Source organism: Neomonachus schauinslandi, chromosome 12 (genome assembly GCF_002201575.2).
Source record: "Neomonachus schauinslandi chromosome 12, ASM220157v2, whole genome shotgun sequence".
In the NCBI taxonomy this organism is placed as follows: Eukaryota; Metazoa; Chordata; class Mammalia; order Carnivora; family Phocidae; genus Neomonachus; species Neomonachus schauinslandi.
In genome coordinates this window covers 295,278-313,930 of record NC_058414.1, presented here as the reverse complement: position 1 = coordinate 313,930, position 18,653 = coordinate 295,278, and the positions used below count along the sequence as shown (strand labels likewise).

At 57.0% G+C, this 18,653-nt stretch overlaps 1 protein-coding gene across 1 annotated transcript in view; it reads left to right on the top strand.

Annotated features, from left to right (window-relative positions):
* The first annotated feature begins 1,632 nt into the window (after positions 1-1,632).
* Positions 1,633-18,653, top strand: part of CAMK2B (calcium/calmodulin dependent protein kinase II beta) — a 71,857-nt gene continuing 54,836 nt past the window's right edge. Inside the window, exons 1-2 of the mRNA XM_021703733.1 lie at positions 1,633-1,670; positions 14,952-15,046. Of these exons, the coding sequence (XP_021559408.1) occupies positions 1,633-1,670; positions 14,952-15,046 (133 nt within the window). The remainder of the gene's footprint in view (positions 1,671-14,951; positions 15,047-18,653) is intronic.

Genomic DNA, 18,653 nt, shown 5'->3' with positions numbered 1-18,653 from the left:
TGCAGAAAAGTATTCGACAGAATCTACTATTCTTTCCTGGTAAAAACACTCAAACTAGGAATAGAAGGGAACGTTCTCAACTTGATAAGGGGCATCTATGGAAAACCCACAGCTAACATATTGAACGGCAAAAGACTGAATGCTTTCTCCCAAGGTCAATGTCAGATCAGGACAAGACAAGGATATCTGCTCTTTCCATCTCTATTAACGTGCTACAGGAGGTTCTAGCCAGGCAGTTAGGCAAGAAGAAGGAAAGGCACCCATATTGGAAAGGAATGGGTAAACCTATCTCTGGGTTTGCAGTTGACATCGTCTTATATATAGAATATCCTAAGGAACTCCCGGGAGGGCTATGGGAACAAAAAGTAAATTCAGCAAAGTTGCAAGATACAAGATCAAGATACAAAGTTCCATTATATTTTATTACACTAGCAATATTCGATCCCAAGATAAAATTAGGAATTAAGAAAATTCCATTCATGATAATATCTAAATAAAATACTGAGTAATAAATCGATAAAAGGAGTGCAAGAACTTGAACACTGATAACCACAAACTACTATTGGAAGAAATTTGAGAAGACCTAAGAAAATGGAAAGACATCCCATGTTCATGAACTGGAAGATTGAATATTGTTAAGACAGTGGGACACTGCAAATTGACCTACAGATTCCATGATACCTGTCAAAGTTCCAGCTGCCTTTAAAGAAATCGACAGGCTGATCCTAAAATTCATATAGAAATGTGAGGGGGCCCAGAAAGAGCCAGAACATTCTTGAAAAGGAAGAACAATGTGGAAGGACTCACGCTTGCTAATTTCAAAACTAGGGGCGCCTGGCTGGCTCAGCCAGGGAAGCATGCGACTCTTGATCTCAGGGTTCTGAGTTTGAGTCCCACGTTGGGGGTAGAGAGTACTTAAAAAAAATCTAATTATACAGGCACAGCAATCAAGACCGTGTGGGTACTGGCATAAGGATAAACACATAGATGAGTGGAAAAGGACTGAGAGTCTAGGATAAACCCAGACATCTTGTGGTCATTAGATTTTTGACAAGGACAAGAAGACACTTCAATGGGGAAAGATTATGGTCTTTCCCCACTATGATCCATTCAACAAATAGGCAGCTGGGTGTCCATGTGCAAAAAAATGAAGTTGGAACCCTACCTAACACCATAACACTATGATCTCAAGTGGATCATAGACCTAATTGTAGGAGCTAAACCCATAACATTCTTGGAAGAAAACATAGGAGTAAATCTTTGTGACCCAGGATTTGGCAATGGTTTCTTAGGTACGACACCAAAAGCACCAGCAACAAAAGAAGAAGAGGACATAATCAGCATTAAAAAGTTTTGTGCTTCCAAGGACGCCCTCAGGAAAACGAGAAGACAATCCGCAGAATGGGAGAAGATATTTGCGCATCACATATCCGATAAGGACTTTGTATTTATACTAGTCCAAGAACACACTATCTAACAGTAAGAAGACAAACAACCAGTTAGAAATTGGGCAAAGGACCTGAATAGACATTTCTCCAAAGATATCCAAGTGCACGATGAGCGGAAGAAAAGATAGTCATTTGGGAAAATGCCAATGAAAACCACAAGCGATACCGCCTCACTACCGCCAGGATGGCGAGCATCATGAAGGCCGATGGTGGCCAGTGTCGGTAAGGGTGTGGGGTTGGGGCTTTCACACGCTGCTGGTGGGAACACACGCTGCTGCCGTGGAAAGCCGTTCCTCCAAATGTTCCATTCCTAGACATGGACCCAAGAGCTAGGAAAGCCCAGGTCCACACAAAATCCTGCTCCTAGTAGCTGGAACCCTAACAGCCAGAGAGTGGAAGCCACCCGAATGCCCATCGGCTGTTGAATGGGTGAAGAGAACGGGTCGTGCCCGCACGATGGAGAAGCACCCGGGCATAAAAAGAGATGAGGTCTAGCGCGTCTGGTGCACGGCCTGGCCTGGAAGAGCATGGAAAGAAGCCAGTCTGGAGGCCCACGTGTCATATGGTCCCGTTACCTGACCCATCCAGAGCAGGCAGCTCGTGGGCACAGAGGGCAGCGCGGGGCGCAGGGGTGCAGGGGGGAGGGCGGCGGTCGGGCGTGGTGCATCCCCGGTGATGGAAATGTAAGCTTAGCTTACACCATAAGTGGTGACGGACGGACGGCTCTGTGCTGTAGTAACAACCATTGAATTATACACATGAAGTGGGTGAATTGTTTGGTTCATGAATTATATCTCAATAAAGATGTTTAAACCTAAATAAAACCGATGTAGAAAAAAAGAGAGAACTCTAGCATCTGGCTCTCAACCCCCAAATTGCTGGGAAGTGAGATTCGCAGGGAGAGCGGCTCTGGCTGGCCGCTCCCTGGTGCTGTCACCGCGGTGCCTGAGGCGGGGCCGTGGCCCAACCGCCGTGGGCCGCCCCCGTGGCCCTCCGCCCGCTCGCTGTCTCCCACGCTGGGGCACCTGTGGGGGCAGCGGAGGGCGGAGGCCCAGAGGCTGGACAGAGGCTGGAGCCTCTTGTTCTCTGTGTTTCTGACGCCAGCCCGGCTGGCGCTGGTCCACAGCGGTCTCAGAGCAAACAGAGCGGCGTGACGGGGGCCAAGGCCCACGCGCCTGGTTCTGGAAGACACCGTGCTGGCGTGCTCTCCTGCCTCTGGAGGGAAGGCTCCCCTGGAGGCGGCAGGGAGGGTGAGTCCCAGTGGGTGTGGTGACAGGCGTGGGCGGTGGAGGGGTACCTGCTGTCAGCAGGGTTGGCCAAGACGAGTAGAGGAGGGCCGGAGTGGGGCCGGTGGGGACCCCAGAACCCAGATTCTGTTATTCCTGAGTATGTGGCCGCCTCCCTGGGTCCTCAGTGGGGCTCTCTCCCTTCTTCCCTTCCTGTGCCTCTCCTTACCTCCTTCCCCTCTCCCCCGCCCATCCTCCAGGCTCCCGCTGTCCCCAGGCACCCTCCAAGGTGCCTGCCAACCCAGGAAGGCCCAGGAACCCCCAGCCCCTCTGGAGCAGGGCCTGGGCTGGGGTGCTCTCAACTCGAATCCAGCTGCCAGGTGCCACGTGGGATGAGGGTCCTCCAGCCCCTCTGGACACCCACGTAGGGGAGGGCACCTCTGAAACACTTCCCTTTTGGGTTCTGCTTCCAGGGTACTGTGCCCCGCCCCCCCGCACAGCCCTGCGTTCTGGGGCTCCACTGGCTTCTGCCTTCAGTGGCCCTGGACTGTCCCATCCAGGACTCCCGAGCCAGGGCCTTGCGCCTCGGGGGCCCTCCCCGCCGGGTCTGCCTGGGGACCTCCTGGCAGCACTGGGACTTGTGGGGTAAAACACACCTCGGGGTGCCTTCCCAGCCCTGTGGCCAGCCAGGACGGCACGGTGGATTTTCTGTAGGACGGGAGCAAAAGCCAGTCGTAACGGCCTGCCGGTCGGTCTGCCTTGTGCGGGGTGTTCACTCCCACCCCGGTTCAGACCTCCCCTGGCTGTTGCGTGTGCTGCCAGGCTCTGCGGTGCTGACCGATGATGGGCGGTCCCCTCCCATTGCTGGGGGTCCGGCGGGGCGGGGCCGGGTTTGTCCCTCTCTGTCCCTCCCCCTCTGCCTTCCCTGACCTTGAAGGGTCCTTCGGGGTCCCCCTTGATGACGTCCTAGGGACCACGCCTTCTCCTGCCCCCCAGTTCTCAGCAGGCCCTGGGGAGGGGGCGCGGCGGGCTTCGTGGCCCCTGACCGTGGGCGGGGCGTTGAGGGTCCTCCCTCGGGGTTGAACTGCTGTTCCGAGGGTCAGGACGTCCGCTTCCCGGCCTCGTCCGCGTCCTCTGTGCTGTCCCACGTGGGGTCCCCGCCTCTGTCCCCACAGCGGTGCATCCTGCCTCAGAGCCCCGGTGGGAAGCCAGGCCGGCCCTCCCGGGCCCAGAGCAGCGAGCGGGACCCAGACTCCGCGCAGCCCGCCGGTGGGCGGGGCCTCGCGGGGCACGCCCAGGCGGGGGCTGGTTCCTCCTCCGGCGGCCGGGCGGCGGGCCGACTGGGACCCCTCACAGCCCCAGCTGTCGTGAGGGTGGGTGCAAGTGTGCAGGGAGCCAGCCCCGGGGCCGCCCGTCCCAGTCCAGGCTGCGGCAGGGCACAGCCACGCACGGCCCTCCCCCCGTGTCCCCCGGGTGCCATCCCGGTCTCGAGGTCTCCGGTGGCGGCAGCATTTCTCCGGGGCTGGGAGGAGGAGCCAGCTCAGCGCCGGAGACCACCCCCCCCCCGACCCCCAGTGCGGCGTGGTTGGCGCTGTGGACCGGCCGCTCTTCTGCGCCCAAACCGGGGAGCCCGTGGGGCCGGTGGGGCCCCTGGGGCCGAGCAGCGGCCACGCCCGTGCCGGGCCGCCCACCGCAGACACTTGCTCCTATCTGTCCTCTCGTGTTCTTGGGCCCTGGACCCTCCCCGAGGTCTTCAGATGCGTGCGCGCAGAGCACAAGGTCGGGCTTGTCAGGTGTACGGAAGGAAGACTTCTTAAAAATCTGGTTGTCGGGAGCCTGGGTGGCTCAGTTGGTTAAGCGACTGCCTTCGGCTCAGGTCACGATCCTGGAGTCCCGGGATCAAGTCCCGCATCGGGCTCCCTGCTCATCGGGGAGTGGGCTTCTCCCTCTGACCCTCCCCCCTCTCATGCTCTCTCTATCTCATTCTCTCTCTCAAATAAATAAAATAAAATCTTTAAAAAAGAAAAACAAAAACCTGGTTGTCAAGAAAGCATTACAAGTACTTTCATTACAAAACATTACAAGTTTCTTTCCTTCCTTCTTGATGATTTCTCAGACTGGGCTGCCTACCCGACGCGGACAGTTTTCTGTGAGATGCACACGGCATAGCACTCCCGTCCTCCCCAGCTCAAAGTGCACACTTCAGTGGCATTGAGCACATCCACTTGGGGGGCGGCCACCACCACAGGCCGTGCCTAGAACTTTCTCCTCTGCACTGAAGCTCTGTCCCCGTGAGATGCTGGCCCCCATCCCCCATCCCCCATCCCCCGCCCCCACGCTGCTGCCCACGGTCTCCTCTCCGTCCCTGTGGATTGGACGCCTCGCAGCACCTCCCAGAACGGGAACCCTACAGTGTGTCCTGTGTGTGTGGCTCACTCCACTCAGCACCGCGTCCTCCGGGTTCATCCACGCTGGAGTAGGTGTCAGGGTGTCCTTCCTCTTCCAGGCTGAGGATGGGCCACGGTGTGGATGGGCCACGTTCCGTTCATCTGTTGGTGGACATTCCGGTTGTTTCTGTCTCCCAGCCGCCATTCACGTTGTGCAGAGGACATTTTTAAAAGACACTCACGTGGTCTCTTCCTTCTGGGTACAACTTCGCAATACTGGCTGTGTGGCCGTGGGCTTCCATGGAACCTCTCTGGTCTCAGTCCCCCATCTATAACCAGGAGGGTTGGGGCAGAGACTTTCTGGGGTCTCTCCTGATCCTGTGTGTTGGTTCTGTGGAAACCCACACCTTTGCTCCGAGACCTGCCACAGAACTCACCTGTCAGATGCTCACCTGACTGCCTGGCACTGGGTCACTGGGGCGGCTGTGGCTCGGCCCCCATGGAGCCCCGGCCGGAAGGAAGCCCCGGGTGCCGTTTTGTGGGGAGCCATCACTGCGGTGGTCCTGTTTCTTCCTGGTGGGCTTTCGGATCTGTCCTTGGTCACACTGGCGGGGCAGCGACACAGACCTCTTTCCAGGGAGGGGTGCCAGGCCCATCCCAAGGGTGGGGATACGGAGCCGGGCTCGGGCCCTGTCGGGGGCAGCCCCTGGGCATGCAGTGGGACATGGAGGCACAGGGTGGGCCGGAGACTGGGAGTGCCCTCTCTCGAGAGCACAGTGGCCTGGACATGATGTCATTGTCCCCAGGCAGGGCAGGCAGCCTCAGCATGAGGTGCCCAGGACCCTCTGTGGCCTCCTGCACCTGCTCCCTCGGGGCCTTTGCTGGACCGTTCTGGGCCCACCAGGCCTGGCGGTCCGTGGAGGGCAGAGACCATGGGCAGGTTACTCGGGGTGTGTGCCCTTGCCCTGGGGGTCCCCTCGGACACTCCCCACTGCAGTTTTCCTTTTGGACCAGGCTTTCGAGGGGGAGGACCTTTTGGGGTTCCCACGTGCCATGTCTCAAACTACCCCCTGAGCACCCCTTTGGAGATGCCGTGGCAGGTCCCAGAGTCCCCCAGGTGTGTGCCACCAAGATTCAGGCGAGGTCACGGCTCCGCGGTCACATGGTTCTATGATGATTAGCCATGTTTTAAAAATACAGAAGTGTTTATAGTAACTTGTGGGCAGAATGAGTTGGTGCTCTCTGTCGGAGCCCCGAGCAAGATGGAGGCCCAGGATGTGGCACCCTGGCCTCGTCCTGAAACCCCCACGGCTGGAGCCAGGGCGGGTGTGGGCGTCGGGGTCAGGCCCGGCCCGCTCTAAGCCCGCTCTGCCCGCGGGAAACACGGAAAGTCTAGTGCTTCCAGGAACCTCTGTGGTCCTCGGTCCCTGGTAATTCAGGATGGGCTGCCCTCTGCCTGTGGGCCATGAGGGTTCGCCCGGCAATTACAGGCAGCACCCTGTAGCGCTTGATTGGGGCACATTGCCTCGTAGGGGGCGGGGGTGCCTGGCACCCCAGATGTGTGCAGGAGGCTGGTGAGGCAAGGCTGTCTCTCTGTGCCTCTGGACGCAGGCAGGGCCCGGGGACACCGCATGCCCCTTTCTCCGCATCTCCCACCCGCCCTGGTCCTCGCAGAGTGGACATGGGGACACGCCAGGGAGGGGTGCAGGCACCCCCCAGGCAGGGCGAGGGCCCGGGGTAAGACGAGGCAGGGTGGGTGCCACCATCACGCAGGTGCGGTGAAGGCTCCTGGCCTCTGCAGGCCTGGCGGGGCTTCCCTGTCCTGTCCCAGCGGTCACTGCGTCTGCGCCTGGCCCCCGGCTGATGACCAGCTTCCACGGCGAGCTGGGATCCCTGCCGTCCAGGTTCTGGGAGCGAGGAGGAGCAGATGCAGGCCCTGCCCCTGCAGTGTCCAAGTGCATTTTAGGGGACAGAACAAAACGCGCCTTGCTGCCTCCCTCTGGAGCGTGTGAGGAACCTGCCCCCTCCAGGTGGGGCCCAGAGGCTGCCCGCGGTGAAGGGGTGATGGCCTCCCGCAGAGGAGCTGCTTCAGCTCCGAAGAACACAGCCCAGATCCCACCGACATGGGGCTGAGGTGCAAGCAGGCAGCTCGCAGGGCGAGAAGTGCAAGCTCCTGGTGGAGCCCCAGCCATGCCGCCTCACCCTGAGTCCACCGCGGGCTTCAGGCACACGGACGCTCCTCCCGGGTGGCCCAGCCGCCGGCCTCCAGGCTCAGCGCTCCTGCTGCCGGGGACATAGGCCCTGGGAGCCGTGGGGCCCTGGACTGGCTGAGGCCTCCCCGCGCCCGCAGGAGAGGAACCTCAGAGACACAGCACCTCCTGCCCCACCTCTGTCCTTATTTTGGTCTTTGCTTGATGCATACCCGGTGCTCGGGTTCGGTCCGTGGCTTCGGCAAGGCCCCAGTGTGGTTGTGGCTGGACATTCCTGGAGAATGTGGGTTACCTGAGAGAAGGGGGGGGAAGGACAGCGGCGGACGGAGGCGGTGAGCAGGCAGCATGCAGGAAGCCCAGACCAGCTGGATGGAGGGCAGGCCTTTTATTTCCTTTTCTTGTCTTAGCAAATCAGTTGGGATTCCCAGTATGATGTTGAAAAGGAGTGATGGAAAGGAACATGTTCGCCTTGTACCTGATCTTAGAGGAAAGCATCTACTGTCTCTCCAAAAGTATGAGGTTAGTTGTAGGTTTTTTGTAGATTCTTGGTAGGGACTAAAGTGTGGCCCACCCCTCCAAATTCAGAGGCTGAAGCCCGAACCCCCAATGCGACTGTCTTTGGAGATAAGATCTTTAAGGTTAAGGTTAATTGAGGTCCTAAGAATGGGTCCCTGATCTAATAGGATTCGTGTCTTTATACGAAGAGACACCAGAGAGCTCACCTGCTCTCTCTCCATGCGCCCCCACCGAAGAAAGGCCTTGCTGGCATACAGGGAGATGGTGGTCACATGCAAGTCAAGAGAAGAGAGCTCATGTAAGAACCCAGACCCTGCTGGACCTTGATCTTGGACCTCCAGCCACCAGATTTGTGAGAACATAAATTCCTGTTTTTTAAGCCACGCAGACTGTGATATTTGGAGCTAATACAGTGTTCTTTATCAAGTTGGGATAGTTCTCCTCTGTTCCTAGTTTGCTGAGTTTTTATTACGAATGGATGTTGGATGTTGTCAAATGCTTTTCTGCATCTATTGATAGGATCACGTGATTTTCCTTTTAAATCAGTTGGTATGATGGGTGATGTTAGTTGGTTTTCAAATGTTGAACCAGCCAGCCTTGCGTACCAGGGATAGATGCTCCTTGGCCATGGCGTATAATCCTGTTTATACATTGTTGGATTCTATTTACTAATAGTTTGTTGAGGATTTTTGCATCTATTCATGAGAGATATTGGTCTGGAGTTTCCTTTTCTTATAATGTCTTTGTCTGGTTTTGGTTTTTGGGTAGTGATGGCTTCCCAGAATGAGTTAGGAAATATTCCCTTTGCTGCTTTTTTTTTTGGAAGAGATTGTAGAGAATTGGCATAACTTCTTCCTTAAGTGTTTGGTAGAATTCACCAGTGAACCCACTGGAACCCACTAGATTATCCATTTGGTATTCTACCAAACACCACTGGTAGGGCCTGGTACCTTCTGTTTGGGGAAGGTTATTAATTGTTGATTCAATTTCTTTAATAGATAGAGGCGTCTTCAGATTGTCTATTTCTCCTTGTGTGAGTTTTGACAGATTATGTCTTTCAAGGAATTGGTCCATTTCATCTATGTTATCAACTTTTGGGCATAGAGTTGTTCATAATATTCCTTTATTATCCTTTTAATTTCTATGGGATGAATGTTGGCCCCTTTCATCTCTGATATTAGTAATTTGTGCCCTCTCTCCTTTTTTTTTCTTATCCTGGCTGAAGGCTGATCAATTTTATTGATCTTTTCAAACAATCAGTTTTGGTTTCATTGATTTTCTCTATTTCCTGTTTTCAATTTCTTTGATTTCTTCTCTTTTATTACATCTGCTGCTTACTTTGGATTTAATTTGCTCTTCTTTTTCTAGTTTCCTAAGGTGGAAGCTTAGATTATTGATTTTAAGTATTCTTTTCTACTATATGCATTCAATGACACAATTTTCTTCTAAGCACTGCTCTTAGTATATCCTGCAAATTTTCTTAAGTTTTATTTTCATTTTCATTTAGTTAAAATATTTACAATTTTTTTCTTGATATTTTTTTCTTTGACCCATGTGTTTTTTGGAAGTGTGTTGTTTGATCTTCATGTATTTTGGGGTTTTCCAGCTATCTTTCTGGTTTTGTTTCCAGTTGAATTCCACTGTGATCCGAGAGCATACTTTGTATGATTTCTCTTCTTATAAATTTGTTAAGGTGTGTTTTATGGCCCAGAATGCGGTCTGGGTGGATGTTCATGTGAGCTTGAGAACAACGTGTGTTCTGCTCTTGCTGGGTGAAGTCGTCTTGTCGATGTCCAGTAGATCCAGCTGATGGATGGTGCTGGTGAGTTCCGTGATGGCCTTTGCAATTTTCTGCCTGATGGGCACGTCCGCTTCTGATGGATGGTGTCAAAGTCTCCAGCCATGATCGTGGATCCATCGACTTCTTACAGTTCTATCAGTTTTTGCCTCGTGTAGTTTGACACCGTCTCTTTCAGTTCACATTAAGGGCTGTTATGTCTTCGTAGAGAAATGACTGCCTGATCATGGTGTGAGGCGCCTCTTTATCCTGATAACTCCCCTCGCTCGAGTCTGCCCTTTCTGAAATCAATATGGCTGCTGCTGTGTTCTCCATCCCTTTATTTTTTTGTCCTTGTGATAAAAGACACATAACACAAAATTGACCTTTTCAACCGTGTTTGAGTGTCCCGTTTCAGGCGCGTGAAGGACGTCAGCAGTGCTGCACAACTGTGACCACCGTCTCGTCTTCCCAAAGTAACTCTGTCCCCGTTAAATAGTCCCATTGTGTTCCACCCCTCCAGACCTCGCTGCGCCGCTGGGCTGGTGCCCGTCTCAGTGCCGCCGCCTCTGCTGCCTTGAGCCCTCCAGGAAGCTTCTCAAGGACATCTTAGCCTGGGACCCAGGGGAGCACAGCTGTGCTGGGGAAGGGTGCTGGCCCTGGGCTGTACTGCGGGTGGTGGCGCGAGCCACGGGACTGAAACCGAACACCGCGGGCACGTGTCAAGGTCGGGCGCTCTTCATCTGGGCGGGACTGTACCAACTTGGTGTGACTGCATGAAGTCCCGATATGCTTAGTCCCCACCGTGCATACTTAGCCTGATCTTGTCAGGGCGTGCAGCACAAGTGGCCAGGCAGGGCCCTGCTGGGTTCTTCCTCTGAGCTGCGCCCACAAGACTCCAAGAGAAGCCACTGCTCTGAGAAGTGTTTGGGTATGTGTCCGTGGGTGCGCTGTGGACACCGGCTGGCTGGCCGGTGGTGTTTCTGTGCTGCCTTCACGTTTCTTACTTTGTGGAAGTCTTCTTCCCTCAAAGACTAACATATATCTCGCACAACTGCTTTTGCATCATTATCCGATACACGTGTGTGGTCAGAGGGTGGATAATATTATTATCTTCACTTTATAGATGGGGAGACCATCTAAAAAAAGAAAGTCAAACCACTTTTAAATGACACTCCCAGGGCAGAACCCAGTCTTTCTGACTCAGAGTAGACTACTCTTCCCTCTAAGGGCTGAGTCTCAGAGGCTTAAAGATAAATTGATATGGTACATTGGTAAAGGACAAAAGCAAATAGGTCCATAAAATGATAAACAGCACAAATTGGCTATTGTTAATTGGATGCTAATTAAACACAACTAAAAAGATATATGTCACTGTAGGGTTTGGCTTGGCTGAGAGGAGTAGAAGTCAGAGGGTAAGAACTTCCCAGGGAATCCCAGCCTACTTGACCTACTGCTTTCTGCCCATATATGCGCTTCATCCCCTTCCTGGCACTTCACCTACTCCTTTTCAGCGTCATTCATAAGATGTCTGTTGCTGGACATCAGTGTATCTCATAAGTTTCAGAAAGGGGTCAATATTGAGGCCCTCGTGAGACTTCTTGAATAAGATTTCTATGGTGAAATAATTAGGGAAAGGCTGCACCTCATACTCCCTAGTTGGACACTCCTAGTACAGATGACCATATTAAAGGCTCTGAGAAGTCCTGCAATAAAAAAAGAAAGGAAGGGAGGGAGGGAGGAAGGAAAACACGGTTTAACTTACTAGTTCTCAAACTTAATCACCTACAGAGCCCCGTTTGTACCTACCATCTGTTAACTTCCTGTAGAGATAATACTTGAGGAACATCATTTGGGAAATGTTTGTCTGGTGTACACAGTGGTGCATAAGGTAGATTTGAGGGCCAGTGTGCATTGGGAGTTGAATTAATGGTGTCTCCTCAGAATTCACATGTTGGAGTGCTAATCCCGGGATCTCAGAATGTGACCCCCGACAGGGTCGTTGCAGATGTAACGAGTTAAGATGAGAACATCCTGGTGTAGGATGACCCCTCATCTAATATGACTGTGTCTTTCTAAAAAGGGGAGATTTGGACAGAGACAAGGACACAGGGAGAATGACATGTGAACATGAAGGCAGAGATCAGGGTGATGCTTCTACAAACCAAGGAGCACCAGGGATCTCCAGCAAACCCCCAGAAGCTGGGGAGAGGCCTCCGCTGACCCTCCCCCACGGCCTCAGGAGGAACCGGCACCTTGATCTTGGACTTCTGGCCTCTGGACCTGGGAGACAATACCTTTCTGCTGTTTAAGCCGCCAGCCTGTGGTGCTTGGCTAAGGTGGCCCCAGGACACTTGGCATAGCAGGCACTGGGCAGGGCTTTAGTTTCTTGCTGGGGTTCAGAGGTCCGGGATTCCGAGGGCCTGAGAAAGGCCAGGGGTGGACACTGGGGCAACCGAAGGGCAAGCATTTCCATCACTGATGGTGTAAGTTGTTGCAAATCAACAAATAGCCCAGCTCTTGTGCCTTAATAACCCTATGGAAATAACCGAGATGTTCACGGTAGGCCGTTTATGAGGAGGGAAATCGGACGCATCCCAGATGCCTGCGGATGAGAAAGTGCTCGGCGGCCCCTGGAAGGAATGCTCTCTGCTCCCAAGAGGACAAGTCATGATCCAGGTCAGAGAGCGGGGATTGTGTGTGAGGTGATGCGCAACACGGAAGGCAGTCCACAAACCAGGCTCTCGCACATGTGGCTTGCGTGGATGCTGCCGAGGCCACGGGAATGTGGGTGTTCACAAATAGGATGAAATGTTGTCCATGCTGGTCTCCAGCCAGGCTTCTTTAGGCCCGCTTCCCCGTTTCCTCCCTCAGTGGGCACGGTCCCCAGAGTGAGAGCCATCCTATCGGTGGGGATGGGCAGCCCTCGTGGGCTTGGGCCCTGGACGTCACTCCCGCAGCTGGACCTGGAGCTCCTGCCCAGCGGGACACATGCTCGCCCAAATCCTGTTGGGGACCCAACCCCAGGGCAGGGGAGGCAGGGGAGGCTGGAGAGGCTGACACACCCTCCTGGCGTCCCCGGGACGGTGTCCTCTGCTAAAGCAGTTTGCAGGCACCACGCATCATGCTGTGGAAGAGTTGTTCAGAGTTTTCTAGAGGGAGGAGAAAGCAAAACATGAACAGCAGGTGGGACTCCACCAACAGGTCACGAGGTTGGGGGCACCTTCAACGTGTTCTTTAATCTTGTTTATTCCGTTTTCTGCCGGAGGCATGGATTATGTTTATTATTATTGTCATTATATCATTATTATTATAAGCAGGAAAATACATAAAAAACAGCAGTCTCAGCCCTCCCTTTCATGTAGAAGTTAATGTTTTCCACCCAATTACTTAAGTCAAGATTGAAACTATAAAAGGGACAGGGACCCCTGTCCCTTCATTCCCAATAGCTCATTTCAAGCAGAGATAGGGAAAGAGCAGTAAGCTGACACACAAATAAATAGCAGCTTGATTTAGTTTAAATGAAGGAGAATGAACAAGTGAAGGGTCTCCCTGGCTGGCGCGTCGGGCTGCGCCTGGGCTCTGGCCGGGACCCCCCTGAGCTGAGCCAGACTGGGGCCGGCCAGGCCCGGGAGAAGGGCCGGGTACAGTCTCAGGCAGGTTTCCGATCACCCACTTAGGAGTCTGCAGTGGGAGATAAAACTGTAGGACCAGCCAGGTGCTTCTGCTGCCTGCCTTGCCTGTTCCAGAAAGATCGTCTCGGCGATCTGCCGGCGGCCGTGGGCTCAGGAGGGCCGTTTCCATCCAGAGCGGACCTCCATCCCCGACTGTGGGGTGCCTTTACCAAACAAACAACGGTTTTGTCCTTTCCTTTGACTCAAGGCTTTTGGCTTTGTTAGGCTGTAAACTTTGAGGCCCCGCGGGAATACAGCGGCCTCTTGCAGGGACTGAGGCCCGTCCGGACGTGGGCCGTAGCTAAGGTCGCAGCGGGGAAGGCCCGTCGCCCGGGGCACCGGGGGGCGGGGGCACCTAGGCGGTGGGGGCTGGACCTCCGACTCATTCCGAAGCCCGGCGAGTCCGCCGCTCAGCAGTGCAAACGAGCCCAGGCGTGGAGGGCGGAATGAGGCGGGGAGTGGCCCGGGTGGGGGCGGCCCGAGAGAGGCAGCCGCCGCTGCCCCCCAGTGTCTGCCCTGAAACCGGGTGAGAGCTGAGCCGCCCCGCTGAGAAGCAGGGGCAGGGGCGGGAGCAGCAGGGGCGAGGTGAGTGGTTGACAGGGGCAGCGGGCGGGACTGGGAGAGGCGGGGGGCGGGGATTGAGGGGCGGGGGCGGGGCCGCGGGGCGGGGCGGTGTGGGGCCGACAGAGGGGGCAGGGCCAGTAGAGGCGGGGCGGGGGCGGGGCCTCGGGGGCGGGACCGGCAGGGGCGTGGTTTTCAGGGGCAGGGCGGGCAGAGGGGGCGGGGCCGGCAGAGGCTGTTTCCGTCTGGGCAGGTGGGCAGGTGCGCAGGTGGGCAGTGCGGGCGGAACAGGGAGCGGCAAGTCCTCCCGGCCAGGTGCGGCGGGGAGCCGGCGCTGAGGCGGCCACAGGTGATGCGCGTCAGGGGCAGGTTGCATGTGGCATTTTGGGGGCGGGCATGTGGGGGCAATTCAGAGACTGGAGGAAAGCGCGGGGCCGGACCTTGCTGCTGGGGCCACAGGTCGGTCAGGGAGGAGAGGGAGGTCAGTGAGGACGCGAGCCCTACACCTCTGCGCTGACGGGCCCCTGGCGGCCTGCTGGTTCACTGCGTCTGCCCCGTGGGACGAGTGGGCTTGCCTGTGCGGATGGAGAGGAAGGGGCGGCCCCCAGAAAGAGCGAGAGACTGGGATGGGGCCGGACTGCGGAAAGCAGGCAGCATGAGTGGATGGGGGGCATCTGCGGAGGGGTGGAGGGCGTCTCCTGAGGGGCTGAGGCCGGGGGCGGGGGCGCCCTGAGCAGAGCAGGAGGGCACTGGTGTAGGGGGCCCACCCCCACCAGGATAGGCTCAGGGAGAGCCACAGTCAGCAGAGGTGAAGGAGCAGCGGGTCCCTCCTGCACTGCCTGGAGCTAGGCCGGTTCCCGGCTCTGGGGAGGACTTGCTGGGCCTCACGGTTTGGTGCAGGGAGCCAGAAGAGGCACGCTGGGAGGCCCCAGGCAGGTCCTCGGTCCAGCAAGGACCACAAGGCCACGGCCTCGCAGGCGCCCAGGACGCCTGGCATCCTGGATGCCAGGGGCACCTGGATGCCAGGAGCATCCAGGTGCCCCTGCACCGAACAGATCTCTGCCCAGGCTGGGCTTTGGGGTCGGGTGCTGGGTGCTCACAGGGACATTAATTGGCTCTCCTCTCTCTCTCTGTCCCCCATTTCCTCCCCAGGGGGGCTTTCTCTGTGGTCCGGCGCTGTGTCAAGCTCTGCACCGGCCATGAGTATGCAGCCAAGATCATCAACACCAAGAAGCTGTCGGCCAGAGGTAGGCATGGGTTTGTGTCTGTGGGGGCCGGGCTCCTGCAGGCCCAGAGCTCAGCGGGATGTGAGTGGTGCCTCTGGCCCAGTGGGGCTGGCAGCAGGGAGAGGGACCCATGCCCTCAGACCGGGGCTCACTCCTTGACTCTGGTTTCGGGGCACTCGGAGGTCTGAAGACTTCTAGTGACCGATGCTGTGGGGCTGCTGGAATGACCCCTCCAGGTCTTCCGCACCAGGGAACAGTTTGCCAGAGCAGGGCAGGGCTCTGGGTCTGCAGGGGTGAGTGTGGTGCTGGGCGGGAGCCGGCCCTGGGCACGCGGCCTCACCCCGCCCACCTTGCCCCTTTGGAGCCCTTGCTGGGTGGCGGCCCAGGCTGGGCACGCAGTAGAGCCCTGCCCTCCTGGGGTCCGACAGTGCTCCGTGTGGTGGGGGTTCTACCCTGAGCAGGTGACTCTGAGTACAGACTCAAGGGGGCGAGGGCCTGGGATCTGGGGCAGGGATCCAGCAGGCCCCCCAAGGGACCTTTAGCACCATGGGGGTCCCATGGGTCCTCCGACCCCAGGGTCAGACAGGAGGAGGCCGGGTGACCCCTGGGCAGAGAGAGTCAAGTTAAGCCCCTGGCCTGGTGCTGTTTCGTCTGCCAGGGGACCCCCAGTTAGTGTCTAGTCATGAGTCTGAGCTGAGAGTCTCCTTCTCTGGCCAAAGAGGCACTGAGCTTAGCAGTGCTGGCCTGGATCCTGCCTGAGACTGTGGGGTCCAGTCTGTGGGGTCTGCAGGTCAGTCCAGTGGCCTGCCGGGCACGCAGCTGAGCCCACCCTGTGCAATTTCTTCAGGCCTCAGTGTTTCCAGGGGTGGGCACTCCTGTCCCAGCTCACAGTGAGGGGCCTGCAGTGCCCAGGTGGGTTAGTCCCACGTCCTCAGTGCTTGCTGTTCCTGTTGGGGCCCGAGGGCCGTGCAGGAGGTGTGAGCAGGGAAACTCTGCGCAGATCCAGAAGCATAAGCTCCCAACGGTCCTTTGAAGACAAAGGACCGTTGGGAGCTGCTTGGGGGACTGTAGTGGGCTCTGCTGGCCTCGGTGGCCTGGCCGTGGTGGCCAGGCTGGGAGGGGGAATGCCATGGATCTCCAGGTGACTCTGTGAGCCAGGGCAGCCCCCGGGCACGCGTGCCTGGACGAGGTGCTGCTGCTGAGCGTGTCCTAATGCATGCAGGCACGCACACACAGCGCTCCTGGAGCGCAGGGGAGCTCCCGAGGTCCCTGACACTGGGTGGGGGCACTGGTGGGTGCCGGCTTGCAGTGGTTTGGGAGGATATGTGTGCAGGTGTGGAGTCCCTAAGGCAGGAGGAACATAGGCTTGTTCCAGGCCACAGGAGGAGGAGAGGGAGCCCCCCTCAGATGTCCCCGAGACCGCTAAGGGGGCCCCTCCCACGTGCCTGGCACTGAGCACACATCCACATGAGCCACCGCAACTCCATGTGTGGGGCGTGAGCACAGGGGAGGGCACGGAGCAGTAGGAGGGTCTTGAGGGATGAATAGGAGTTTGTGAGGCTCAAGCAGAGAAGGATGTGGGTATGTTTCTGTGGAATCATGCAGCTTCTCTGAAGTACCCTCACCCCCCCACCGGGGGTTCCCCCAAAGTGTTCTACAGGTAAGGAGGGTCAGGACCAGCAGAAGCCTAAAACGCAGGTGTGTTGGGAGAGTACCGCTTGCTCATTCTGCCCCTGCAGGAGTGCACCTGCTCGCCCCTTCCTGACCAGACAGCCTGCTTTGCTGCCTCCGTGTCCCTGAGGCCAGGTCCCTGGAGCCCCTGACAGTGGTGTGGCTGGGGAGCCGTGCAGAGCCTGGGGCTCCTGTCGGCCCTGCTCCGGGCCCGTGTCCTCTCTGGGCACACCTGGGATGGGTGGCGGGAGCAGGGCTGCGGCCAGGGCCTGTGGGGAGCCAGAGCGGCTGGCCCGCCCCGTCCTGCCTTCCCTCGGGGCGGGGCCGGGGGGCCCTGCTGCTTTGCCCCCCATGCTCAGACCTCTGCACTGCCCAGCACTGGGGGGTCTGGGACATTTTTGTTTCCTGTGTCACTCTTCATGATGGAAATTTTCAAAATCCCTAAATATAGAGAAAGTGACAGAATGATCCCCCAGCTTCAACAGCTATCGATTCTCAGCCAATTTTGCTCCATCTGTAACCCCCCCGCCCCCATCCCGCAGCGCATCCCAGACGGCCTGTCATTTTGCACATGGTGTTCAGCATGTTTCTCTGACGGAAAAGCAGTCTACAGACAACTGGTCGCCTCCCCTGTGCGGGGATCTCAGGGGTCCTCGGACCCTCCGCAGCCCCTCCCAGCCTTCCTAGCTGAGGGGGCCAGTGGGAGGGAGGGGACAGGGTCTCCACGTGGACTCTCACCTTCGTGCTGAGTGTGGGCCAGCGATGGGCTGGGGCTCGGCACCCCCCGCCCCCCCATGCCTCAGTGTCCCCAGCCCTAATAGGGATAAAATTACTGTGTGCTTATTTCCAGCCATGCAGGGAGTAGCATGCTTAGGAGTGGCCTGCAGGACAGTGCTGCCCGAGACCTCCCCTCTCTGCCTCGCTCCCCTGCTGGCCACCCAGCCTGCAGGCCCCGGGCCCCCTCCTCCATGAAGCTGCCCGGGCCTTCCCGCACAGCTCGGAAACCCCCGAGCCTGAAGGCATTTCTCCACTGACCGCTTGCTCCTGGAGGGCACTTGCAGCTCTCTGCCCTTCCTGCTCCCAGCCCCTCCGTGAGGCTGCTGGGCTGGCTTCTGCAAGCCCCAAGTTCTCGTCTGGCCCTGTCTTCTCCCTCCCACTAACTCTCCCCAGGCCCTTGGCTTCTTCCAGTGCCTCGAACCCCCGGGGCCTTTGCATGTGTGTGCTCTCTGGAAACGCTTTTCCTGAACTTTCCGTTGGTGGCATTTCCTCGGACGAGTCTGCCCTCAGCCTCCAGTGGAATCTGGGACCCAAGCACCCCGTTTGTACTTTATGGCTGTCTTTCCCACCAGACTTCCGGGCCCTGTGGGCAGGGCCTTGATCTGCTCGGTTCACTGCCATGTCTCCCACACCCTGGTGGTGAGCGCTGCAGAAATTGGTGTTGAGGGGATGAACACATGCTTTGAGTGGACGCATTTTGACAAGGGGCAAGTACGGTGTGTGCTGGAGATGGGTTAGGCTCCCAGGTGTGAGGCCAGGGTGGGGACGGGGGTGGAGGGTGTCTAGAGGGTTGACTGCAGCGTTGGGTCTGCGGGGTAGGCCCCTGGTCATCTGGACGCCCAGACACCTGAGCATTGGGGAGGTGCATTTCTGTGGAGGGGAAGCAGGGAGGCAAGGCCTGGGGGCCACTCTGCACACATACCCCGCAGGATCACAGAACGTGTCCTGAGCAAGGGCTCCCAGCCTGCTCTGTGGCAAGCGCCAAAGCGACTCCCTTGCCAGGAAGCCCATTTCCGAGATCTGTGCCCAGCTGTCCTTCTGGGAGGAGGGTGGTGAGGGGGCCGCGGGCTGTAGGGGCTAGAGTGTAAAGCTTGCTGTGTCATTGAGGAGGGGACTGTGAACAGAATTACTGAAGTACTGTTAACAAAAGCAGTTTGAGGGAAATTAATTGGCTGGGATA